General features: G+C 41.2%; 1 protein-coding gene across 5 annotated transcripts in view; it reads right to left on the bottom strand.

Annotated features, from left to right (window-relative positions):
* CCDC146 (coiled-coil domain containing 146) overlaps positions 1-26,765 on the bottom strand; it is a 127,317-nt gene that overhangs the window by 23,811 nt on the left and 76,741 nt on the right. For 4 of the 5 annotated variants that reach the window (XM_073328559.1, XM_073328563.1, XM_073328562.1 and 1 more), the window contains exons 5-9: positions 11,604-11,661; positions 8,268-8,444; positions 7,154-7,227; positions 5,396-5,623; positions 3,434-3,620 (exon numbers count right to left, since the gene is read on the bottom strand). In XM_073328559.1, coding sequence (XP_073184660.1) covers positions 3,434-3,620; positions 5,396-5,623; positions 7,154-7,227; positions 8,268-8,444; positions 11,604-11,661 — 724 coding nt within the window. The remainder of the gene's footprint in view (positions 1-3,433; positions 3,621-5,395; positions 5,624-7,153; positions 7,228-8,267; positions 8,445-11,603; positions 11,662-26,765) is intronic. The other variant, XM_073328561.1, reaches the window with a different exon arrangement.

Here is a 26,765-nt window from a genome sequence, read left to right as displayed (position 1 = left end):
TCCAGAAGTCACACAGCCAAAATAAATTCTGAACCCCAAGATGCCATTTTCAAAGTACAACCTGATTCAAAATTCTATACACTAACATAAATAATAAATAATATTTTGCACTTACACAGCACTCTTAATTTGTGGTTCTTAAATAGTATTACAAAGGTGGATATTATCTCCATTTTATGGATGGGAAAATTAAAACACAGTAAAATAAAGGCCAGAATTTTCAAATGTGGCACCTGATTTTGGCATCCTTAATTTTCGGGTGCCCAATCTGAGACAACTTTGGTCTGCCTTTCAGATTTGTTGAGCACCCACAATTCCAATTCAATTCAAAGGGAGCTGAAAAATCAGGCTCAAGGTGTCTCAAGTTGGATTCCCAAAAACAGAGGCACTCACAATCAGATGCCACTTTTGAAAATTTGACCCAAGTGACTTGCCCACGGTCACATGATTTGATGTTTTTTTAAAGCTCATGATTTTGGGGGGTTGACATGATTTTTGAGCTGTTGAGAGGGTCTTACTCATACTTTTTGATCTCTTGAGGCTGGCCATATTGCTTTACACCATCTTTGTGCGCTCCTGATCCTGGACTGTTCTGTGGGCTGGAGAAGCCCCCAGGATATCTGAGATAGTCCTCAGGGCCTGTCTAAATTACAGCCGTCTCTTGAGGCTGGCCTGCAGGCCATGCTGTCCAGAATCTCAACAGGGCTGTGTTCTGTGGCCCCCCTCCCCAGGCACACTCTCTATGCTAGAGCTTGAAAGATGGTTCTTGGGAGGCAACCTTACGGCTGACTTCCACAGTGCCTGTTGCAACTGAACTTTCAGAGCACCTTTATGCTGCTTGAGCCTTGTTACCTGATATAAAGGGGAAGGAGCAGGGGTGAGGATGTCACTGGATATGGTGAATTTTAAACTCAGAATGCCCCTGATTTTTGTCAGTTTGAGTTTGACATTCAACCATAGTGGCCAGTTATGGTTCTTTCTTCAGCAAAATTTGTTTACAGCAGCACAGAAGAGGTCCCATTTCCTTGGACTTACTAAGAGGCAGCTGGTTCATGCCTTTATTATCACTGGAGGGACACTCATCAGCCCATTAAGCAATATTTCAAATAAGCTGACTCTGAAACTTGTGTCTTGCATAATCCTTGATTGGAAAACAACAGCAACTTCGTGTGCATTTTTTCCCACTTGAATTGTGTCACAGGGTGTGTAATAAGCAGTGAGATGAATTCAGAAGGAAATTCCTTTTTTGTTTTTGCAATGGTGAGTGGGATAGCGGAAGTAAAATTATAAAGTAATAGTTTCAGCTTTATAAATTTAAACAGCACTTTTAAAACAATATAGTAAATATTTTCTGCCCCAAAGAGCTTACAACAGCCATGCAAAATTGTAATGAAATTGTACCAGGCCTGGCATATCTGCTCACTAGCCTTTTACTGAGATGATATTTTACTATCCTGCAAAAATAATTACTTGCCAAGGGGGAATTAGAATTTTGAAAGACAGGTTTACAATCTTCAACAGACAAGAAAAACAAAGCCAACACAAGGCATGGAACAATAGTTCAGGAAATGGAGAGTTGGGGAACAACTAGTGAGGAGAGGATCAGGAGGATTCCTCAAAAAGAAAAGGAGTACTTGTGGCACCTTAGAGATTAACAAATTTATTTGAGCATAAGCTTTCGTGAGCTACAGCTCACTTGAGCAGTGGAATTCCTTAAGGAAGGATTTGAAGGAGGAGAAGGAGCGTGCTTGGTAGACAAGACGAATTAAACTGTTCTTATAAGGGGCAGAGTGACAGAAGGCATGAGTGTGAAAAGAAGACAAAGAAAGCCATGTGGACATTGGACTGGGGAAATGAAGGAAGAGGGCGGAAATAAACAGACATGTAACTGGAGTGGGAATGAACGAAACATAGAGGAGAGTACTTTATTCGTAATACCAAACATCAAATGGTATCAATTCCCTGGAATCACGTTAAAACAAAGAAGAATCTGATTTACTGTAATATACAAGAAACCTGCACAATATAAAGGGAAGTGTGCTTTAGTGATTTAAGTAAAGAACTGAGAGCCATGTAATCCTGGGTTCTAGTCATGTCTATCACTAATTTTTTCTGTGACCTTGAGCAAACCACTCAGTTATTTTGCCCTCTCATAAGTGGGGATAACAATACTTACAGCACTTCACAGGTGGCATGCCTTTAAACATCTGACTCAGTTTGCTAGGCCTCCAGCCTCCTAAAACACACCTCTTCAAACAGCCTACAAATCCCAGTTACTCCTCAGCGAAGATTACAATAAAATGGTGGCACTAGCAGATATGTGTAATAGTCTGTTGTTTGTTCACACTTCTTCATGTTGCTCCTTAACCTTTCCCTGTACTGTACTTGTATGTTGTCTAGTTCAGAGGTGGCAAACTACGGCCCGCAGGCCACATCCGGCCCACAGGACCGTCCTGCCTGACCCTTGAGCTCCCCACCCAGGAGGCTAGCCCCCAGCCCCTCCCCTGCTGTTCCCACTCCCCTGCAGCCTTGCTGCCATGCAGGCAGCGCTCTGGGCGGCGGAGCTGTGTGCTTCTGCAGGGCAGTGCGGCAGCATGTTTGGCTCTGGCCGGGAGGCGCGGCTGCCAGACATGCTGCTCTGAGGAGCATGGTAAGGGGGCCGGGGCTGAGGGTCCCGGGGGTCAGTCAGGGGACAGGGAGCAGCGGGCAGTTGGATAGGTGTGGAAGTATCAGGGGGCCTGTCAGGGGGCAGTTGGATGGGGTGGAGTTTTGGGGGGGGTCGGGACAGGGAGCGGGGGTGAGTGGGTTGGATAGGAGTGAGAGTCCCAGGGGGCCTGTCAGGGGATGGGGGTTTGGAGAGGGATTGGGGCAGTCAGGGGACAGGGAGGAGGTGGGGTTGGATGGGGGGGTCCCAGGAGGGGGCGGTCAGGGGACAAGGAGCAGGGGGGCTTGGATGGGTGAGGGGTTCTGAGGGGGGCAGTCAGGGGGCAGGAAGTGGGAGGGGCCCGATAGGGGGTGGGGGCCAGGCTGTTTGGGAAGGCACAGCCTTCCATACCAGGCCCTCCACACAGTTTTGCAATGCCAATGTGGCCCTCGGGCCAAAAAGTTTGCCCACCCCTGATCTAGTTAGTAAGGTCCTCTGGGTAAAGGGACTATATTTTTTTCATGGCTATAAAGTGCCTTGCATATTGTGGGCGCTGTGCAGATAACAAATACTCACATATACAGATACAGCCAAACAGATGTAGTACTTATGAGAGCTATAAATGCAAGAACTCTGAGTACAAATGTTAGCAACAGCCTGTATTCTGCACACAGAAATTTAAAATGTTGTCTTACTTTTAAAATGGTTGCACAAAAATAAAAGTATTTCTTAATTTGATTTTCTATTGCGATATTTTTAATTCTTGTCATCAGTGTTTTGCATACAGACCTCTAATGTGAGCCTCTCATGCAGTAATTTAATTTGCTCCAAGGAATCATAAGCGATTTTCAGTTGCATCTCCATCTTTTTTAAATTTCTCAAATCTCTATCTTTCTCTCTTTGTTTAAAAACCAGATTATCATGCTGCTTTTGCTTCTCCAAGAGACAATTACGTAAACCAATTTCCAGACCAGCCCTGCATAGATATATAGAATATTTCAGAAAGAGAAAACCTGTCCAATAGATGTATGCAAACAAACACGACCCCTTTACATTGAGTTTGGAAAAGCATTATGGCAGCTGAGAAGCAAAATAAAATAGAAAAAACTATCTTGTCACACATTAATGGCCATTCTCCTAAAACATAATGGGTGAAATCCTGATGCCATTGAAGCCAATGGCAACACTCCCATGCTTTGTTTCAACAGTGCTAAAAAATTAATCATAGTATAAGAGAGAAATTATTTCTATTTCTTAAAGTGAGAATTACAATGTATATTTAATATCTAAGGGAGTCTAAATTGTGTTCATTTGTAAATTTCCATTTATCAGTTCCTCCAATCTTCTTTAATGTGAGACACAAACAGAAAGGGCAGAAGGATTACTGCTAAAGGTAAGGCTATTATTACAGGTATACATCCTTCCCCACAAAGAAAGGAGAAAATTGAAGCTGGCTAGATTCAGGCATAATATCTCCTAGATCTGAGATTTGAAGCATTATAGAGGTTTATATTGATTACCAGATGTAGAGAGGCGGGGATTTATAAGGGAGTCTAAAGGAGCTGGCTGCCCAAATCCAGCCGGAATTCAATGGAATGTGGGTGCCTAGCACCCTTATGCTCCTTTGAAAATCGCTGGGCTAGGTTTTCTGAGCCGCTAAATTCACTTTGCATTGCTTACTCATTTAAATCACCTGGAGAAATCCCCTAGGGAATTCTCCCTGTGTAGGGGTAATCCACTGTTCCCAGCTCTCACAATGTTATTACAGTTCTCATGATTTCTGGTGTTCTTCTTAAAGTCACAGCTCTCAGAGCCCAGTGATTATATGAGAACCTCAGCATTCACTTCAAAACAATAAGCAGGTTTCTAGCCCTCCTGGTTCCAAAGAAATGCTTGAAAGCATGATCAGCATGAACCTTAACGGGTCAGAAAGCAGAAAGCACATAAAAAAAATCCCAAATGTACTATTTTTAAATAATATCATGATTTGGGGAGGCATGACTCAAGATGTTTGAACACTTCTGGTTGGTGATACTGGGAATCTCTGGCTGTTGTAAAGCTGGTAAAGGTGGCTCTGCCACCCCCACCCCCCGTGCCAGCTTTGCCACCTGCTTTTGCTGCCTCTTCCACCAAAGCTGTGCTGCCCAGTGTAAGTGGGGAGGGAGGATGTCAGGGGTCAGGAGGAGGTGAGTCAGGTGGTGACCATGTCAGAGGCGAATTGAGGGGAGGAGGTGTGGCAAAGCAAGGCTCTGCTATACCCAATTCTTTGCTGGAGGCAGGTCTTCTGCAAGCAGTGTAACTTAAAGCTGCCCCTCCCTACTGGAGTGGGACAGAAGAATCATGGAGCCACAAATGGGCCTTTGTTAGCACCCCTCTCCTCTGAAACCAATCTTTGCTCAGGCACAGTGGAAGATTGTTATCAGCCTCCGTCTTGTGGATTCTCATTTAGGGCCTGATCCAATGTCCACTGAATCAATGAGCTGTTCCATGCAGTTTAGTGGGCTTTGGATCAGGACCTTACTGCATTTCTCTATTGTATGATAACATCAAGTTTTGATCACCAACATAACTCAATGAACAGAAATTATATAAATCCATGGTGAAATTAGAGTAATGTTAAATAGTGTGATTTTATGAAGTCAGTAATAAAGCTATTTCAAGCAATAACCAAGAAAAGAATAATTCATTCAGAATAGATGAGTGCTCACCCATACCATTTCTGAGTACACGGCTCATGCCTTCTATTCTAACCTGTCTGCCAGGGCTGTTGCTTCATTCTCTTTGCTCATTTCTAGTAACTTTGTCAAATGGTTGAATTCTCGCTCTTTGCTTTCAAGCAAAGCTCGTTTTCCATCCAATTCCTTCATTACATCTTCCTTTTCTTCCAATACTTCTTCACTCTTTTTTTCCATTTTTTTAAGGGCATTATTTAACTCCTGTACATGGTCAACGAGAATTTTTTTCTTCTTCTCTATAGCTCTGAGAACACATTTTAAAACAGTATAATATCACATCTGTAAAAATGGATCCAGCTCTAGAAATATAGACTGAAGACCAAATGCTTTCATTCCTGCTGCAGTGAGTAGAAGCAGAACTATTGCTCAGTATCTCTTCTGCTACAATTGTTCTGTTGCCCTGGACAGGAGCCCTCATGGCTATGGGGATAGTATTCGGAAGCGCATTTTGCTGCTCCTCTGAGTTAGGGCATCATGTACCCTTAGCTAACACTTGTTGGTGAGAGCATGCCAAGTGACTGGAGGATTGAATTCAGATCACTCGCTCTTGATGACTTGTTACAGTGGGCAGTTCTCCCTTTTGGGCTTTATCCATTCTCTTCTTTCACTTGAGCACCACTACAGCACAAGTTACGGTTTAGGTTCAAATGTGTATTTTTGCAGTAAGCCATTCCCAAATCCATAGCTAAGCCACAGTCCAGCTTGGCAATACACATGTGAAATCAGTTTTTGTACAAAGAAATTAGATAACTAGAAACACAAAAATAGACAAAGAAGAAAGAAAAAGAAAAGGAATGTATAGTTTTTTAAATTAAATAATTGAGCAGAGGCAAGGAATTATTTACAAAAATGTAACATCAGAAAAATAATTAGAGGTAGAGAATGAAGTCAGGAGATAGAATAAATTTCAGTGTAATATAATAGGTTAATAAGGTACAAAGAATGCTAACTTAGGACAGCAGTTTGGCCACTAGGTGTTTTAAGAAAAGGTAGCCAAATTGCAATTGGTTGCATTTCAAAGAAGTATGCTTTTCCTTGACCAGTATATCTCATGCTTTACTGTACCGATTACCCAACATAGAAACAGAGAAACCTGCCATTGGCTGCAAAAAGAAGTGTGTAAGGAATAAGGAGGAAAACATAACAGATGATGAGTGGATATTATCTACCCCATTTAAAGCATTAGACCAAATAATTTTTATAGGAAGACTAGGATCAGAGCACTGTAACTAAATACTTGTTCCCAGAAAATCTGGATGCTCTGGTAATTTCACAACATGATCCTCAGCAGGTGAAAATTGATGTAGTTTTATTGTAGCCGATGGTGCTATGCTAATGTTCAGCAGCTGAGGACTGGCATGTGTTTAAAAGTGCTAGGTGCTAGCTTACACCATCAATTTAGATCTATAGTATTGTTCCACATATGAAAAAAATCTGTGGGATATCAGGTAAGATCTGTGTAGTATCTGATATCAACCATCTCAATATGCAGTATTAACAGACTTTTTATGGTTTGTGACCAAAGGTTATTCCAAAACTTTTTTTATTGTTGTTTTCAAGTCTAAGATATGTTTCCCTGCTGATGCTATACCTTTTGACTCAGTTTTATGGATATTGCTCATTAAGTAGATTATGGACACACTGTATGCATTGATCAGAATTTTGTATCAAGAACTTAAACTTTGTTAGTTGTCTCTATACCGAGATATTACTGAGAAAACAAATAATAAAAATAAAATGAAAAGATTTTAGTTAGGTACATTTAAAAACCTACAGTGTTTTGCGTTTTATCTTGTCCATATCTTTTCCAAGCTGGAGAGGAATAGCATGGAGGCGGACTAGCTCATCCTAGTAATAAAACAAAAATGTTAGACCAACAGGCTCTAAATGTCACATAATTTCAGAGAACTAACATTTTCTTTGAACTACTAATATGACCTAGGACAGAAATGTGTGGTTTTCAGTAACATGAGTTTGTCCCACAAAAGAACACAGCTGCTATTTTTATTACTGACTAGTGCACCAGATATGCAAAACTATATTTGCAAAACTCACAAATAATGTACATATGCTATAAATATATAGGCCTAGATTTTCAATGTCAAGGAGCACCAGAAAATCTAGCTCCAATTCTTAGGGCAAATCTGTTCTGACCAGAGCTCAGAGAAAGCCACAAAACACTCTAAAAATGACACAAAATACCTTTTCTATAAATACATATTTCACATTATTAAGGTCCAATATTTCAAGATCTGACAGGTCTGGAAAGAAGTGCTGTGTGTCCTTCTGAAAGACTGGAAGCCCTGCTTTTCCAATGCTATTAAGCTCCTATTTCCAGCCATCCTGGTTCATGAAATATCTGACCTCAAACCTTTCACCGATCCACGTCTTCTGAATTTTACCTATCTTAGGTCTCAAGCTTGTGTGTGTGTGTGTGTTTAGTGAAAGTTACTGATTTCATTTTCATGATGGAAAAATCAAAAAGTGTCAGCAAAACTGAAAATTTCCTGTAGAAAATTTTGCAGAAACTACATTTTCCATCAAAAAAGATTGACTGAAAATTCTTGACCCGCTCTAACTATAACTCACAGAATACTGTGTTCTGTCTTGTTCATTAATATTTATATACCTGAAATTAGCCTAAGAGTTCTGACCATTATGAAAGCTACTTGTTGTCAGTACTATGCCTATAATTTCCCAGAGGGCTACTTGGGGGAATGGTATAGCAGCATGATACATGATTATTGATTAATGCTGTGTTTTGTTATGTCATGCCTACTGATGGTAGTACATATTCGAATGACAGTAGAAGTATTCAGAATATTCAATGTGTTTCCCTGAGCGTGTGCATTCACACACACACACTTATATACTCATTCTTGTGTTACTTTTAACTCATCCTGCTGCTCAAGAAGTTCCTCTACTTCTTTCTGTTCTCTTAACATCAGCCTTTGCTTGGATGTCACATCTTCCTTCAATGCTTTAATTTCCATTCTCCTTTGGATTGTTTCTTTACGGAGCTCTTCACAGTTTTCTTTCAACACTTTTGTTTTCTTTTCTGTCTCCTTTAAAAGTAAAGTCAAAGATCAGGTATCTCAAATTTGTATTGGTTTTGGGGGAAAGTACATTTCTTGCTTACAATTGTTAACAAATATTGTATTGTTTGTTTAATAATTTCTGAATTTTCATTAGAGAAGTGCACCTTTTCTTTAAAAGACTGAGAAGCCTGAATGGACTATGTATTACTTTGGTATTTTTGCATATTCACATGAGTTTAGTTTTCCTATTTCACAATTATGAAAACTCCTAAAATTCTTTGGTTCCAGCATATTTCCACCAAATTTTCTTTTATATTTTGTTGTAAGATAAATTTAAATTTTAAAATAAATATAACTCTTAAAGATATTTTCTCATATACATACATACTGCCTTAGGTCTTCCAACTGTTCTGATGATTTATTTCTTTTATAAGTCTTGGCTTGATAGCCCATAAGACCTCTATTCACCCATAGAACAGATTCAAACAAGCAGCAGCAGTGCTAACTACCGCACACTGCTCCATCATCATGTCTCAACTCTGACATGGAAGGACAACCCTATTAGTGAGAGCAGAAGTTAAATTTTCATGTCTGTCCAGACTTTGGCCTTTGTGCCAATAGTCGATTTAACATCAACTGTAATGCTCATTTCAGAAAGGCCACTGTATAGCCAGTAGATGCTAAATTTTGGCTACTACCAACCTGGGCTTGATTCAAAGTGGCAAAGTAAAAGTAAAAGCCTGGAAAATTCCAGTAAAAACTATTACAATCCTTCAACTGGCTTCTGTTGGTTACTATATCGTGGTCTCCGCCAGTACCCGGCTCACACCGGGGAAGCTAATGATCCAACCAGTGGACCAAATTCAGTGATGAATCCTGGTTATGTGTCACCTGCATCACATTGCACATATGATAAGAAGACTTGGTTTTGACTGGAGGACCAGAAGCTCCAATAAACTGCAGTGCCAGGAACCTCTAAGTCAATAGATCCGCTGCTCTAAACCTGGTCAGCCAGCTGAAACCAGAAGAACCATCTGCAATGCTCATTTGGATTTTTCACCAGGAAAAGCTGTACATCCCACTATCCCAAATACTGATCTTGAATTTGTAGTTTTCACATGCAGAATGTTATTTACCTTTTGTTGCAATTATTAATTGTTGAGTGTTTTTTATTCAAAATGTGCAAGAATTGCAGAATCAGGCCTTTAATGAGATGATGGGCAATTTCATGAAACAAACACCACTGGTATTGTTTGAATGGAAGAAAAATAAATTCTGAGCACAGTGGGAGGATTAAGATGATCAGAAAAGCAAGCAGTATATAAAGACCTCTTTTATATTTTGTGGAAAGGGAATAATATTGTAAGAAAGGATTAAGATTAGTTCTTCTGAATGATATATGTATTACAGTATATGATATGAAATATAATTTGTTACTACTTTACTCCTGGGGGATTCTGCACCAAATTTTTTAAAATTCTGTGCACAATATTTTAAACTTCTGCAAAATTCTGGGAATTTATTTAAACTACAATACAATGGATGGAGAATGAGAGTGGGGAGCACTGGAGGAAATTTCCCAACACCCTTTGTCTAATAATAATGTAGCTAAGTTTGATCCTTTATTTCTAGTTATTAGTCAACAAATATATGCAGCCATATGCTCAGTATTACAATCATAGGTAACTGAAGAGCAAATGAGGGCTGGGGTATCAAACTCACAATTTGTATTGGCTACTGACAGTCTCCAGAAAGGTCAGTAGTAAACAGTTCATGGAGCACATTTTGAAAGGGAAATTTTTCAGTCTGAAAACTTAGGCCAGTTCTAATCACTAAAGCACCATAAGCATTTATAAGGCTATACTGTCTGTGACAAAGCTCTGTCCTTGCCTCAGTGGGTCCCGCATTTCCTGGCAGATTTCGCTAGCCTCAGAGGCTCACTGTGACCCTGCAGACAAGGGTCACAGTCTACTGAGCCATTTTCATCATAAGCCAGCGAGGGAGGTGAGGAGAAGTTATCCTTCCTTGCACCATCTCTATTGTCTCCCAGTCTCAGTGATTAATCAGGGGGCAAAGGTGGGGGGGGAGCCTGGGCCCACCCTCTACTCCGGACTCCAGCCCAGGGACCCTAATAGTATCAGCTATGGCAGCTGACCTTTTAGAAACATTACATGTACAATTCCCTGGGCTACTCCCCCCTCCCCCAGCAGCGTCACTTCCTCAAGCTCCACTTCACCCTTACCTCAGGGCCTCCTTCCTTGTGCCTGATATGGTGTGTACTACTCAGCCTCTCCAACAGTGCAACTTCCTCCCACAGCTCCTGACATGCACACCCACCTGACTAACTGGGAGGCTTTTAACTAGTTTCAGCCAGCCCCTGATTGGCTTCAGGTGTCCCAATCAACCTAGCCTTCTCCCTGCCTTCTGGAAAGTTCTTAATTGGCCCCAAATGTCTTAATTGACCTGAAGCAGCTGCCATTTCACTTATCCTGGTACCAGGGATTTGTTTAGCCTGGAGCTAATATATCTATCTCCCACTACTTTTCTATAGCCATCTGGCCTTGCCCCATCACATGTCATTTACAAAAAGGCTCCTTTACACCACCCTCGTTTGCTTACTTGCACACACGCATGCATGCCCAGCCCTGCCCCCCAGTAGTGAGTGATGTCTCTCCCACATGGATACACAATCTCTCCTCCCCTGCGACGATTTATGTCTCCACCGGCTGCTCCTGGCTGCTGGGGAGGGGTAAGTGACTGCTCTTGCAGCTTCCTTTTGCTTCCCCTCAGAAGTCATTTTTCTGCAGAGAAGCAAAGCAATCTGTGGATGACATGACTTCTGCGACCACGGAGTGGCATAGAATTCCTCCAGAAGTACTACTTCAATATTTGCCCTATGAATTAGTAGAATTGTAATTTGAACAGTTCTCTCAGGACATCTATCCGTACATGTCTTTATAAGTTAAATGTTTCGTGTTTGTCCTAGGGTTCTCAAAAGTGAATTACACAACACAGCCTTTCGTTTGAATTCTACCTCTTGATTTTTCCACATATTCCAGATGTTACAAAAATCTACTGTTCTAGCTTTTACAATAGTATCTTCATCTGCATAGTTTTCTTATTTTACATGCTATCCAACAGGACTCAAAACATGACTTTTTTTAGTGAGGTGTATTTCATACTTACACCTTGCTTGGGGATTCTCTCATATTCCCGTTGCAGGAGTCTTTTGTCTTCTTGTAAACTACAGAAAAATCATCATAGAGATCAGCACATTGACAATATGCAAAGCAATAAAAAGAGACCTTTAACAGTCCATGCTATCCAACATTAAAAAGTGATGTGAAATAACATCTGTGACAATTTGGATACCATTTTAAAACTGAATTTAGGTCAGTCTTACCATAACATTGATCTAGATGTTATAAGGGTATGAAAAACAAATTTCATTATATAGGTACAAGTTTCATTGCAGAATCTGGTGCATAAAGAATAATCCAAATATCAACACAGAATTAGAGCACAGATACCTAAAGAAACCTCAGAGATGTTTTTCATATCTCAGGGCACTTTCTAAACTCTTTAATAAAACTGAAATCAAAGACATGTGGTTTTAAAAAAATAGATATTGAAGGAGATAAACTGTAGAAGAGCATTTAGTAACAACTGCGTGCAAAAAACTGTATACTTTAGCATAAAGACTATCTTCACCATCAGCATGCTTATCATCATCTTTTTCCAACACCAAGCATGGGTAGGGCCAAGATTATAAACAGATTCCAACCAAATCTATTCTGAGCCGCCATTTAACCCAGTTGGGGTGTTGCCTGGATGATTTTATATAGTGTGTTATACCATTGTCTCCTTGAACATCCATGTCCTCTCTGTCCAGGCATGCTTTTGATGATTGTAGTCACACAATGTACTTTCAGGTTTCAGAGTAACAGCCGTGTTAGTCTGTATTCGCAAAAAGAAAAGGAGTACTTGTGGCACCTTAGAGACTAACCAATTTATTTGAGCATAAGCTTTCGTGAGCTACAGCTCACTTCATGTAAGCTCACGAAAGCTTATGTAGCTCACAAAAGCTTATGCTCAAATAAATTGGTTAGTCTCTAAGGTGCCACAAGTACTCCTTTTCTTTTTGCAATGTACTTTCAGTCTTCTACAGATATCATAATTTGTTAGTCTATTTAGTCTTGTCATGCCTAGGATATGGTGCAATCACCTCCTTTCAAGTGTTTGCAGCTATTTCTCCAGATGCTTTGTCAGTACTCATGTTTTACAACCATAAAGTAATGTGGGTACAATGAGTGTTGTATTTAATCTGGTCAGGGGTGAAAGTAGGCCGGTACAGTGTACCAGTAAGAAGTGGCTGCTGCTACCAGCCTGTACCAGCCGATGTTAAAGCGCTATCATGACAGTGCTTTAAGGACCCTCCTTAAAGCACTGCCACGGCAGCGCTTTAACATTGTTTCCCCGTTTGCCCCCCTGGGCCACCGACAGGGTGTGGGCAAAAGGGGCAGCTGCCCTGGGGCCAGCAATTTAAAAGGGCTTGGGGCTCCCGGATGGGCTGGCTGGGGGAGGCCGAGCCCCAGCGCCGCCCCTTCTGCCCAAGGCCCCACCCCTTCCAGGGGCCTGTATTCGAGCTCCCATACTGGTAAGTGCTTAATGTTACTTTCACCCTTAAATCTGGTTTCAGCTATCATGGACACTGATTTCAGGTTCTAGTCATTGTTATTCAGCCATATGAATGTTCTACTGTTGATGTCATCTTCATAATGGTTGTCATATGTTATGATTGAAGGCTGCAGGTTTGTCACAGTGGAAAAAAATGTCATTGATACCATGATTTTTCTTTGTGTCCATGGCTTTTTTTGTGTCTGGGATTTTTCTTTGTGTTCAGGATTTTAACAAAGTGCATTGAACTTGACTACTTGAAAAATGTGATTTTAACAGTAGCATGCATTACATAAAATTATGTTACATAATTCACGTAACTATTAAAAAGACATTATATATTTATTTTTGACCAGCTCGGATGCCTTCCTTAGCAGCATTACAAGCACAGTGCTATGTTGCAAACACAGAGGATTTAGTCTACAGCTATGATGATGATGATGTGTAAAATATCAAGCATAAGTACAAGGGAGTGATCTGCCCAATATCCCAAAAATATCTTTCATGAAAGTGGAGGTTTATTATTTTGTTCTACATGCAACATACCAGGAGATAACAGTCATAAGGGAAATTGAGATAAAACATTTGGAGACAGCATCCCACAAATGTAAAGCAGAGGCTTGGAAATCTGAAAAGAGCAGTAAACAAAACGTGCAAAAATATGGTGTCTAGGTGAACAACTCATAGACAAACAGATGAACAACTTCACAGATGGACAGAGCTTTTTAAGCTTACTGAGGCTTTCTGTGCAGTGAATCTGACACTGGAAATCCTTGACCGTATAAGCCTAAAGAAGTATTTAAAATGTAACCTGAGAAATGTTGGAATCACACCACGTTTGAGCCATCTACAGCATTCCACTTGCCAAGAGTACTTGATAATCATGTAAATGAAATTAAATAAAAGCTGAAGACTTGTGATGGGATCAGCATTGTCACTAACAAGATCACAGATGCAGAAGATAGATATGTTCTCAGCATACTGGCTGTTTTAAGCAAACCAGAATGTTAATGTGAAGTGAAATTAAACATAATTCTGTTGGACTGTGTAATGTTAGACTCTGTGAACTTTAAGACAGCTAGCCAAGCAATATGGAAAACATTGGTTAAAAATGAGGTTTCCTTTGACTGGATCACTGTTCTTGTATCAGACATGAAACATATATGAAAAAGGCATGGGAGTTGGAGCATTAAGTGCTTGTTTCTGAATGCTGTCCTGTGACCTGTGTTACCTGTTAAACTTAGCTGGGGACATGTGGCATAAAAACCTTGAAAAAGAAAATGACCTGATTGTCATTATGAAATGAACATTTAAAGCCTGCCCAGCATGTAAAGTTCACTTTCATATGCACTTGGAGGCTAAAAGAAAAAATCTGTACATTACCCTTGGTCCAGTTATAACGTGCAGAAACAGCTGGTTTAACATAGAATATCAGGGTTGGAAGGGACCTCATGAGGTCATCTAGTCCAACCCCCCGAGGGCTGCTTTAATGATGCTTTGTTTCACTTAGCCCACACAGAGAACTACATTTAATTTTTTCAAAAATCTCACCCTTAGAGATGTTTCAATACGTTTCTTTCACAGACTGGACGCCTTCCTAGTCTGGGCACAATCCTTTGCCCTGGTACAGCCCTTGTTCCAGCTCAGGTGGTAGCTAGGGGATCTCTCATGATGGCTCCCGCCCTTGTTCTGTTCCACCTGCCTATATATCTTTTGCATAAGGCAGGAATCCTTTGTCCCTCTGGGTTCCCACCCGTCCTTCTCAGTGGAAAAGCACCAGGTTAAAGATGGATTCCAGTTCAGGTGACATGATCACATGTCCTGTGAGACCCCCAAGCCTTCACTCCTCCCAGCCTGACTCACAGGAAGGCCTCCCTGCAAACAGAGCCATCCACAGTCAATTGTCCTGGTTGATGGGAGCCATCAAGATTCCAAACCACCATTAATGGCCCACACTTTGCATAACTACAATAGGCCCTCAAAAGTTATATTTCATATTTCTAGTTTCAGATACATTTATACAAATAGGATGACCACACTCAGTAGATTATAAGCTTTGTAATGATACCTTACAAGAGACCTTTTGCATGAAGCATATTTTAGTTACATTATAGTCACATTCATACTTTTATAAAATACTTTATAAAATCATACAGAGTGCATCACAATTTAGTGTGGAGAAGAGAAGACTGAGCAGGGACATGATATGTCTTCAAGTATGTAACAGGTTGTTATAAAGAGGAAAGTGGCATCTTTAGCTGCTGGCTTTGTAAGAGAAAAAATAACTTTTATTGTAACTATTTTGCTCACCAATTAGTGCAGATACATACTCTGCAATTGCTCCCTAAGAGTGGTCAACAAATACAGCAATGGTTTGTCAGCCAAAGGCAGCTTGGCAATTGGCACTGCCAAGAGGGGGTGGGGGAAGAGGTGAAGGTGATCTTGGAAGGAGAATCACCCAGTGAGGCTGTTTAGGATCCAAAAGTTCTGAAGAACAGATACCCATAATTCTCTAACATCTGTAGCATTTTTTGTCCCAGGAACTTGGGGACAAAATTCATAGGTGCTATAGCTCTTGAACTTATTCCCCTCCATGCATTTTTGCAGAAGAGGGAATTTATGGGTCAGACAGATAAAAATCAGGAATAACTTTCAGTCTAAACATGTAGAATTATGTGTTACAGTTGATGTTTGCTGAATTTTCCCCATCTGCTTAATTTGCTCTATTTATACTGTATCTTACGTTATTTGAGAAGCTAGAATTCTTCTTGGTTCTGCTGTCTGGACATGGAATCAGTTATGTATTGTAAAAGTTTCTTACGGGATATTCATATGCCACAACTGATTGCTCTTCCGATATGGAAGTAATGGAAACATATAGTTATGGCTATAACATTCTGTTGCACTAGTGAGTCAGAACATCCTGATGAATTAGTAGGAATCTGTTAGTATATACACATCTAGACATAAGATTATTTAATAAAAGAAAGGAAGACAAATTGGGGCCAAAAGTACAAGATTTCAGATGGCATCTTTCATTGATTGCTTTGTAACAGAAAAAATTACAACTCATACTGTAATTATTTTCTCAACAGTTAGTACAGGATACAAACCTTAAGAAAATAAAATAATATGTATTTAAATCCTGCCTCTTCAACCATTGCTCCTGCTGAGTAACACTTAAGCACAAGAGCAGTTTCATTGTCTTCAATGGAACTACTTATGCCATTATGAGTGAAGCTTGAAGAACTAGGACCTAATTTAGTATTATTTTTACAAGTCACTGTGGGCCAGACTATACTTGGCCCATGCACAGTGCGAGTGTGTGTAGTGAAAACAGTGCAAAAAGCCTTTGCCATTACCCTTTATGTGGCACAGGGACTTTTCCTTCTGTATTCCCCTGTAATGCAGAGCACCCCAAAGAGGGGTAGGGAGAATGTAAGACTTGCCCCTTGTAGACAGGTGTAGCAGCCAGTGTGTTCTCCCCAGGTTTTGTGGTGGGGCTCTGTACTGCTCCCCCTACTATGGCGCCCAAATGCCACAACCGAACTCTATAATTTTCCCTTGGGGGTACTTTGCTATTTGAACACAAATGAATGAATATTTTCACTTACACAGCTGAGTTATTGGGGTTGTCTAAATACATAACTGATAAGGGGAATTTACAACCCTGAGGCACTTTAGCTGGATATCTAGTAGAATTGCTTGGGCTTGCATAATCACAACAGCATTACTGAAATCCCCATTCTGAAAATGTACCCACACCTATATTTAGCTGCCACCAAAACTAATTAAATGGGTACTGCAGTGCTTGTTAGCTGGCTAGGCCAGGGAGTGTCCTCTTTAAAATCACCCCAGGAGGACCACAAGGACAATCTTAAAACTGTAGGGGAGAAAGAAGTTGGCACAATTTCCCTTTCTCATCACAATCTTCTCTCATGAGGACAGATTCCTTTGGTACCATTGTAAGTTCACAACAAAAGCTTTGACATCTTAAGGTTAAAGGATTTTAATACCTCAGGTTCTGTGGCAACAGAGGGTTGCAAACACAAAAGTTATAATTCCCTTGAATTCCCCACTGCTTTCACGAAAAGCAAGTCCAGGAGCAAGAGAAGGAATAAGAGAAGAGATATTAAATATTAAATTTTAAAAAATTAAAATCCAAAGATCAAGTAGAGTCAAACTTAAAATACTTCATTTACAATATTAATTTCATATACACATTACATGTGCACTCATGATTTAGCTGTTTATTTCAAGTTGCATAAGTCTAAGATTTCTCTCTGGCTTCATTATTCTCAAACGGTATTCTTTTACTTTTCTAAAAGTTATTGTTTGGCCTTACCCTCTAGCCTTTGTAATTTTAGCCTTACCATTTAGCCTTAGCCTCTGTATATTGTAATCTGTTTGAGTCAGGTCCTAATTTTCATAACTGTCTGTAAAACACGTAGCATACTGCTGGTGCTACACAGATTAATAATAATATACAAAGGAAATAGGCATCAGACTCTCTAATTCTGTTTTCTATAATGTCCTTTGGTGAATCTGTTCTTCATTTTTACTTGCTTATAACCCTAATCATTTTGGCAACCAGAACAACTCATACACAGTCGAAAAGAACAGAACCCTTAAGCCTAAGCATTTGTGTTTGAGAATGCAGACACTTGTTTTTCATGCTACTTTATTCATTTTCATGCCAATGACTACAAATGCATGCAAAACTAATGTAGATATAGTTTGTTTAAACACACACACACTTAACTGAAATAAGTTCCAGACTTTACCCTGAGAGATGTCTACAGCTGCAAACTGCCATAAAGATACAAAAATAAACTCAAGAGTGGTTAGGAAATATAAATGGTAGTTGTTAATAGAGATCTGTTTTAGTTAATCAATAAACACAATAACCAGAACAGAACATTTTAAGTCATTGAGTTCAATCCTGCAAGGTGCTGAGCACTTCAACTGCCACTGACTTTAGCTGAGAGTGTTCAACAGTCCACAGAAGGTGTTCAGCATTTCCCTGGAACAGGCCCTATGTCCGTAACGTGAAAGTATTAGAGATGACAAGACACCAGCATGAGATTTCTGGAAGACTTTAAAAACATGCTTAGCTTGCGCATGCTGAAGAACACAGTCAAGGGACTAGTTGTTCAGGCTTACTTACTTGCTGTCTTTAACAACCTTACCTTGAACTCCACTAAATGAAAAGTTTGTAGTAGGAAAGTATAGAGAAAGGCTTACCTCTTTGCCTTTAAATCAGTTACACTAAACTGAATGGCTAATCCTGAAATAATTGCCAGAGGTTAAAGAATTTTCCAGACTTGTACAAAATGTCAGGTCTGATTCTGCATCCCTGTCTCACATTGAGGAGTATTTCTGTGAGTAGCCCCGCTGACTCCAGTGGCACTGTTTGTGTGACTAAGAAGTTACTCAGTGTAAGTGTTATAGAATTAGCCCCTATGCTTGAAATGGAAATTATTTTCAAAAGAAAATATAGTCACATAAATCTTGTCTATTTTATACACCTTCCTTTTTCAATTCAATTGATTACTATTTAAAATACAATTTGTATCGTATTAGTTTCACTTCTTATTTCTGTCATGGTCTAGGAAAGAAAAGAGACTTTTTCTCATTTTTCACCCCACAAAAGTGGAACTCTTAACCTCATACCAAGACAGAAAAGTTACACTAGATTAGGGCTGATCTTTGCTGAATGCTTCTCTGATCCTTTATTCATCTGGTATTTTTTCTGTACTGTTTATTAGGCCATAACAGCCCTGGCTGTAAACAGAAGCAACTCCATTGTCTTGCACGGAATTGTGCCAAGACTAAATTTTATTACCTTCCCCTTAATTTATCACCTGTTAGTAAGGTTTTGTACATTGTGGCTTACATCTGAAAGTCAATTTCATCAATACCATTTGACTAAAGAAAAAAATATTCCTTTGCCATAATTTTAGCCTCCTTCAATCTAATACCTTTATGACAAGTTGAGCATGGAACTTTGGTGAAAAGATGCTGACACTAAGTAAGGTGCTACAGGAAACATAGATTTAGATTTACAATAAAAAGCTGAAAATTCTTTAAAATAGTTATAAAATAGAAAGTAAAAACCCAACATCTTTAAATACTGACAAGATTATCTGATAATTGCTCTGACATATGGTATCAAATCAGAGGTCTTTACCAACTAGAAGATTTCAGGACATCCAATTTTTTTAATATAATTGGCCTGCAGCAGATGCCCCATGCTGCAGTGGCAGGACTTGTCGACATTTAGATTAGGCTGTGGACTAGCTTTTCCCCTCAACATGGAAATGAATGCTGATTTGCTTTCTGTTCTCTTTTCTGTGTAGAAAATAGTTAACTTTCTGTTCAGTCTGGTAGCAAAAAGGAGACATTCTTATTTCTGCCTGTGAAGAATGAGGGAGTTATCTGTATTATATTTTATGATTATCATGTGCACTGCAGTTTAGATGCTTGATATTATCCTGCCTGACTACAAAGATAAGGTACCATAAGGGAGAATACAAAGGGTCCTTGAGCAAACATTCAGGAAGCTATTAACTGGGGAATACCCATCTGCCTGGCTCCAACTAGACTTGCAAGGTTTATTCTTCCCAGGCCTGAACCTGGGATCAACGGGGATACTAAACCTTTGAAGTCCTCAGTCTATGAAGGACAGGTGTTGAGCAGACAGCAATGGCTAAACATGAGTCTCAGGGTATGTCTACAGAACAATTAAAAACCCACAGCAGGCCCATGCAAGCTGACTCAGGTTCCCAGGTTTGGGCTAATGGGCTGTTGAATTGCAATAGAGACGTTATGGCTCATGCTGGAGCCTGGGTTCTAGGACCCTGCAAGGTGGACCCAGAGCTCGGGCTGCAGCCTGAGCCCAAACATCTACACCACACTTAAATAGCACCACAGTTTGAGCCCCAAGAGCCCACATCAGCTGGCATGGGCCAGCTGCAGGTGTCTAATTGCAGTGTAGACATACCCTGAGAGAGAGAGAGAGAATGCTGGAGGGGTTGACTGTCACACCCAGCCCTGGAGTAAGGATGGTTGGGCTGAGTGGAACTTACTCAACACTTGCAAGGAAAGAATAAAGTGTAGGTAAGAACCAGGCATATAGGGCTCGCATAGTTTTATCCCTTTTCCCTGTTTGCTCTATGCCGTCAGGTGAATAAACAATATATTTGTTTTGAGTCACTTTAATCAGCTGCTGGTCACAGACTTCTGAAGAGAAGTTTTCTTGCAGGTGCCAAGTACAATTGATTGTGTGAAGTTTAACCCAGAGATCCAGTCCAAGAGTGGTTTGGATTGCAGGGCTCCACCCGACAGAGACATGATGGAAACCAAGCCTGTCACTTGAAGGGTGCACTTGATATGTACTAAAAGGGGTCTAAAGCACAGCACTCATTGTACTGTGACATTGGCAATGCATGTATTGATCTGAAGAGACTGTGACGAACCATATTAAACATGCTAACATACAAGCCAATCCTACATTAGTTTATATGAACTTTCACTCATTAACTACACACCACGCTGTCCTGGCCACTCATAACACCACTCACTCTCCCCCACATTCCCATAGTCATTCACAAATGGTAGTTGTCAATCCTGCCCCTTTGGGTACATGCATGCATTTACACCCCTTACCTGCTTTTCCCCACTCACAACCTCACTTACTCCTGCTCCCCCATATATGCTCACTAACTCCTGCCACACATTCACATATTAATTCACTTCTGTAGCCAACCCCACTGATTTCTCACTGCTCCACCAGACTTACCCCATTTGCACCATCTCTTCCCCCCCACCCCCGCCCCCGGCCCAGTTTGCATATCCCACTCATTCCTGGACAACAACACCCTCTCTCCCTACCCACAAACCCATATATGAAGACTGACACTTGCAGATATGTATGCCTGTAAGCATCGGTGTGTATATCACATAAAGAGCAGCCTTAAATTCTGCTTTGGGTACACATCAGATACCACACATGGTACCTAGGCATTCATACCCTGAGGAACATGTGTGGCAGATAGACAGGACTAAGAGCCTTTTCCACTCCTGCACCTCTGCTTAGAGGCTAGGCACAATCTTGGCCCTTGTACTCTGGGAGAGGAATACAGCTGGAGTACTCTGTTAGAGTGGGAAGCACAGATTGCCCCCTAGAAAACGGTTTAGCTGACACTGATGTGTGCACTCCCTCACTGAGGTATGATGCCTCCAGGAGCTTGTATCAGTGCAGATTCTTCACTCCCATCCCATAATGCTCTTTAGACCCCACTCTAGCCCCATACACTGAATAAACAAATAACAATAAGCTTCTGATTACCATTTACAGTACATTTCTCAGAGAGTGACTAATCCAGAAAAGTATATTTCTAATCAAGCAAGATACTGTATGTAATTCACACGAAAAGAAAGTGTGAAAGAGACTGCAATAACAAAAAATACACAAGGTCTGTTTCTGTAGGACATGGAAAAATGCTTTTTGTAAAGAGAGACGATATATAGGAGAAAAATATCATCCAGAGACACAAATTTAAAATACACCATCACTGTAAAAGTGATATGAAATTGATGAAATACTTAGAAGATATTGAGAGAAAGAGGTCAAAATCCAAATATTTTGAACAGCTCAGTTGTGAATTATTGGTGAGTTTTGATAAATATTGAATTTAACCATTATTTCTGGAAAATACAAGTGGTTTGGTTATCTCCTAACAAGTAATTTTTTTCCAGATGCTTCCCAGGATGTTCCCTCATTTCTCCCCACATCCATTTGTTTCTTTTTCCAGGTGCCTTTTCCTCTTAGAGCAAAATTAGCTAAAAAGAAAGTAGTTAAGATATGGAATTGGCAGAAAAATCTGTTCTATGCAATACATACAGTATCCCCTGCTACGCTTGTGGAAATGTACTTACTAGTCGGTGGCTTTCTATTATTCATCAGAGCATTGTGAACTTCAGATGAGCAGTTGATTTGTAAGCCATCCAGGAGCCAGGCCTTGAAATATAGGTGAGAGAAGTTGGGGTGCTTCAGTTTTCTGGATTCCTGCATCAGAAGATCCAGACTTAGAGGCAGGTGAAGAGGTGATTGCAGGGACAAGCAAATCAGATTTAGGAGCCATATTTGCCTCAGCCAAGCTATGAGAATAGTTTTAGCTTTCTCTTACTTTACTCTATTCAGGAATTTGAGAAGTAATGGTGATTGTGGGAAAGTGCAGAGCAGCAATTGCGACCGGGAGTGGAGACAGCTGCAATGATTTCACCAGGAATTCTCCCAGAGAATCGGGGCTCAGACCATCCCTCAAGCAAAATTTGCAGCACTTTGTGTTGGTTGAGGGTGCAAAAAGGTCTATCACTCAGAAGCCCCAGGTGAAGAAGATTTCCCATAGGACTGGGTTACTAAATATTCATTCACGGTGTTGGCAGAAATATCTGCTCAGTATATCCACTGAGTGTTCTGAAGACCCAGTAGGTAAGTTGCTGAGATATCAATGTGGCAAGTTATGCACCAGTTTCAAAGCTTTATTGACTCTGCACAAGGATGGGGATCTTGCTCCTTCTTCGTGGTTTATACACTGCATGGTAGCTCTGTCATCCGTCATGATCCTGACCACTTGTATGAAGGGTAGGAAGTGGCTGCATACATATCGGACAACTCCGAGTTTGAGTAAGTTGATATGAAGGCCCCCTCATGAAAAAGGAGGAACGGAACTTCCTGTTATAACCCTAAGTTCTGAGAAGGGTCTCCAAAAGGGGATTGAGAGGGGTGGAAGGTAGGGGGGGATGGAGATGAGGCAAATAGTGTAGCCTGCTGCAATGATTTCTAGCATCCATCTGTCCAACATGATCTGCTCCCATGATGGTCTGAAATGCATAGGGGGAAAGGTGGGAGGGGGGAAGGGTTATGAACACAGTGTCCAGGGATAGTGATTCGTGGCTCTCAACCAAACCATCAGAAGTGTCATGGCTGGGTCTTGGGCAGTCAAACCAAGGGTCAGAGCCAGGAGTTGAGCTAAGTATCAGATCCAGGAGTCAAGCCAAGGATGAAAGCCGGAACCCGAGTCAGAGACCAGGGGCAGTGATCAGGAAAAAGGCAGGTAGGCAGCAATCAGGAACAGGTCAGGAAAACAGGAACCAGAAGCAAGGCACGGAAGCAGGATCCAGGAACAAGTCAGGAAAGTGGGGCTCAGGAGTCAGAAGAAAAAGAAGGGTCCAATGCAGCAGCCAGCCAGGAATTCACCCCGTTGCACAGACAACTTCATGTGCCTCTCTTTGGGTTTAAATAGGAAGTGCTGACCAATCAGGGGTTCTTGTGTTCCTCCTTTTGGGGCCCAAGGGAAGCCTCCCTGATGTCGCTTCAGGTTTCATGGTCTCTCCACCCAGTCAATTGGTAGTAAGCAGGCATCAGTCAACTGGGAACCCCATGGATCCATGTCTGAGATCTGCAGGCTCATGACAAAAAGGACTGCTTTGTAGAAAAGGTTGGTGGGGTGATGGTAAGAGGGATTTTTCCTTTGGTACCTAAGCTTCTTCCTATGTGATTTTTGCAGGTTTTTTATATGTATGGTATTGAGCTGGACAAGATCTCTGGGCTGTCTGTGATCTGCTATATTTCATTTGGGTCAGGAGCATCAATGCCCAAGGAGCAGAGGGTTGCTCTCAAATCTTTCAGTGAGTGGAGGGACTCAGTGATGTCAATGAAGAGCTTGTGGCCATCAAAAGAAAGATGATCTTCAGCCATGTTCTGGACCTCTCTGAGAAACCCAGAGGATTGCAACCAATTAGCAAGGCAACCCTGCCTTCAGGAGAGGAGTGAAGGATACCTGCAAGGCTGTGTTGGGGTTCTTGCACTTCCTTTAACGAGATTTGTAAGGACTCTGCTATCCTCTTCATAAGGTCCTAAAAGACCTTAAAGTCATCTGTGCAGAATGGGGGAGGAGGCATCACTGCCTCATCCAGGGGGAATTATGTGTTGGTACCTCTTCCTCAGCTCCCAGATCATGTTCCTCAGAGTGTTGTCATGTGAGGAGAGGAGAAGGCAGGATCGTCGTGTACCAGAAGATACTCCTCTGAGTGGGACCTCCTGCTGGAGGGAGCTCTGTAATACAGGTCACCATATCTGGTCCAAGGATTCCAAAAAGCCCAATGTGAGGGAGGATGGGGTATAGGTTGTGGGTCATGGGTTCATCACTGCAAGTTTCTGGAAGCTCCTCTTCCAAGTAGATTTCAAGGGAGGGAGGTCTCAATGGGAGATTTGTGGTTCACTAAACAGAAACCTCAGAATCTGAAGAAGTATCCTCACCCATTTCTGGAGGTGAGGAAGTGGGGGAGCTGCAGTGGTACCAGAGGTCACGTCAGTACTGAAGGTGTCACCGGAACCAGAGGTTGGGTCAGTACAGGAGGACATGCATGTGCCTGAGGCATGGAGATATTGGCTGGGCTAATGGTACTGTCAGGAAATTTCTCTTGGTACCTGCCAGGAGAGGACAGTCAGGTTCTTGAAGGACTAGGACGTCCTTTGAGAGCAGGAATGTGCTCTGTCTAGGGTGACTAGATGTCCCGATTTTATAGGGACAGTCCCGATATTTGGGGCTGTGTCTTATATAGGCGACTATAACTCCCTACCCCCTGTCCTGATTTTTCACATTTCCTGTCTGGTCACCCTATCTGTACCAGCAAGGTGGGCTGTTGAACATTCTGCTGTGATATAGCTGCCAGTCCTGGGGATTGTATAGCTGGGTGATCCACAGGCTTTCTAAACTCCTGGCCTTCTAGCATGGGCAGTACTGGAGGAGCTGGTATCGAGGGAGTCAGGGTTGGTGCTGGCCTCTCGAAGGAGTCCTTATGTCTAGAGGGCTCCAAATTGGATACCAATGCTGGTATCAAGCATGTCTTCTTGACATGGGAAGCAGGAGAAGCCTTTTTCAGAAGTAGGTGAGACTTGGTACTGGAAGGGGTTAGGAGCCTCTGCTATGTCCACATCTGGACATGAGATCCCTTTACTGACCCACCTTTGGGGTAACTTCTCTTCCCTCATTGACTCCTTATCAGAGGACTTATGCCTTCTCTTCTTGGAATGCCTCAGGGGTGTAAACGCTGTCCCTTGGGACTTGGGCATGAGAGTTGGACATGTGGAGGTTGACAGGGCATTTGGATCTCCCAAGGCTGATGTGGGAGGGAGGGGCAGGAGTAGGGGGAGAGGAGTTGGGCTGTGAAATGGTAGCAGGCCCCAAGAAATACTTGAACTGGTCTTCCCTCAGCTTTCTAGATTTGCTCTTGAAGCCAGAGCAGACCTTACAATTTGATGGAGTGCATGCTCCTGGAGGCAGCAAGAACGTCCATTACTGAAAAGAAAAGACCTTTTACAGGTCTGGTCTGGTTTGAACCCTGTGGTTTTGGGGCAGAGTGGAGGGCCCCAAACAAAGGGATCCAAGGTAGGCAGGAAACCGCCGCTACTGGGAAAAAAAGAATAGAGAGGTATCCCCCCAAATGCACAGAGTGCAAAGAAAACAAATGAAAAATAAAATAGATTAAATAAAATTGAGTAAGGAAAAAAAGAGTTAGCAAGCTAATTAAGGGACACACAAGACTCTATCTCAGGCCACAGGCAGTTGAGAAGGAACTTGAGCAGCAGGGGTCCACCCTGCCTTATATACCCTCAGACCAGAGCATGAGGATGTGCAGGGCACAGGTGTGGACCTACAGACACTACTTCCAAAAATCTCCAATCAAAAGGGTGGGCATGCACACCTGAAGTGAAGTGCCCATAGGGTCAACTACTCAAAGAAGAATTATTGTATGGGTTGTATTCCATTAGCACATATATACACAGACACTTTTTTTTGGAAAGAGATAGCATTCAGTTGTAATTGTACTATAAAAGTTTCAAGTACACTACATGACAATTATACTTCATTTCTCTATGGAATAGAAGTGGAAAGATAATCTGAACACAGACAGTGTTTTTTGCAGCCAAACCCAGCTATTTAAAATGTAAAGCTGTACTTACAAGACTCAACCTTTCAAGAGAATGTCAAGCATTTATTTTTTCCACAACAAATGACTATATTTAGTCTTTTCTTTTGCAGACGGTATAGACATAGCTTACATTTTCTTTTATTACTTTAATAGAGAGGGCTGAATATGTATAGACTTTGGGGTTTAAAAAAGTTAGTTCTGAAGGCAAACATATTTATCATATCATTTCAACACAAGCCCAATCGCTGAGTCTCAGAGACATTTTGCTTCATTTGTACTAAAAACAGTCCAAAAAATAGAAGTTTCCCAGTGAAACCTAATAATGGTGCCAGTTTGGTTAACAGAATGATGGGACAATATGCTCCAGTAATAGTCTTTACCAAAGTCTGTAGAACACAGTGAAACAGATTATTATTTTAATCTCATATTTATACAGTACCTCAAAGGACTCCAAAGTACCCTATACATTTAAAATGATATACAGATTACATTCAGGAGTCATTACATCCACCACTGACACGTAGTCACCTCTGGGGAAAGTCATGGCAACTGTTTAATATGACACAGCAACACTATAACTGTTTAGAGGGAAAATAATGTATCCAATCAAAGATACAGGGAGAAATGGGGTTATATTGCATATTATCTCTTTAGTGTTGAGTTATTTAA

This window comes from Lepidochelys kempii, chromosome 1 (assembly GCF_965140265.1).
Source record: "Lepidochelys kempii isolate rLepKem1 chromosome 1, rLepKem1.hap2, whole genome shotgun sequence".
Classification (NCBI taxonomy): Eukaryota; Metazoa; Chordata; order Testudines; family Cheloniidae; genus Lepidochelys; species Lepidochelys kempii.
Note: the sequence above shows the minus strand (reverse complement) of the source record. Positions and strands in the feature narration are given on the sequence as shown.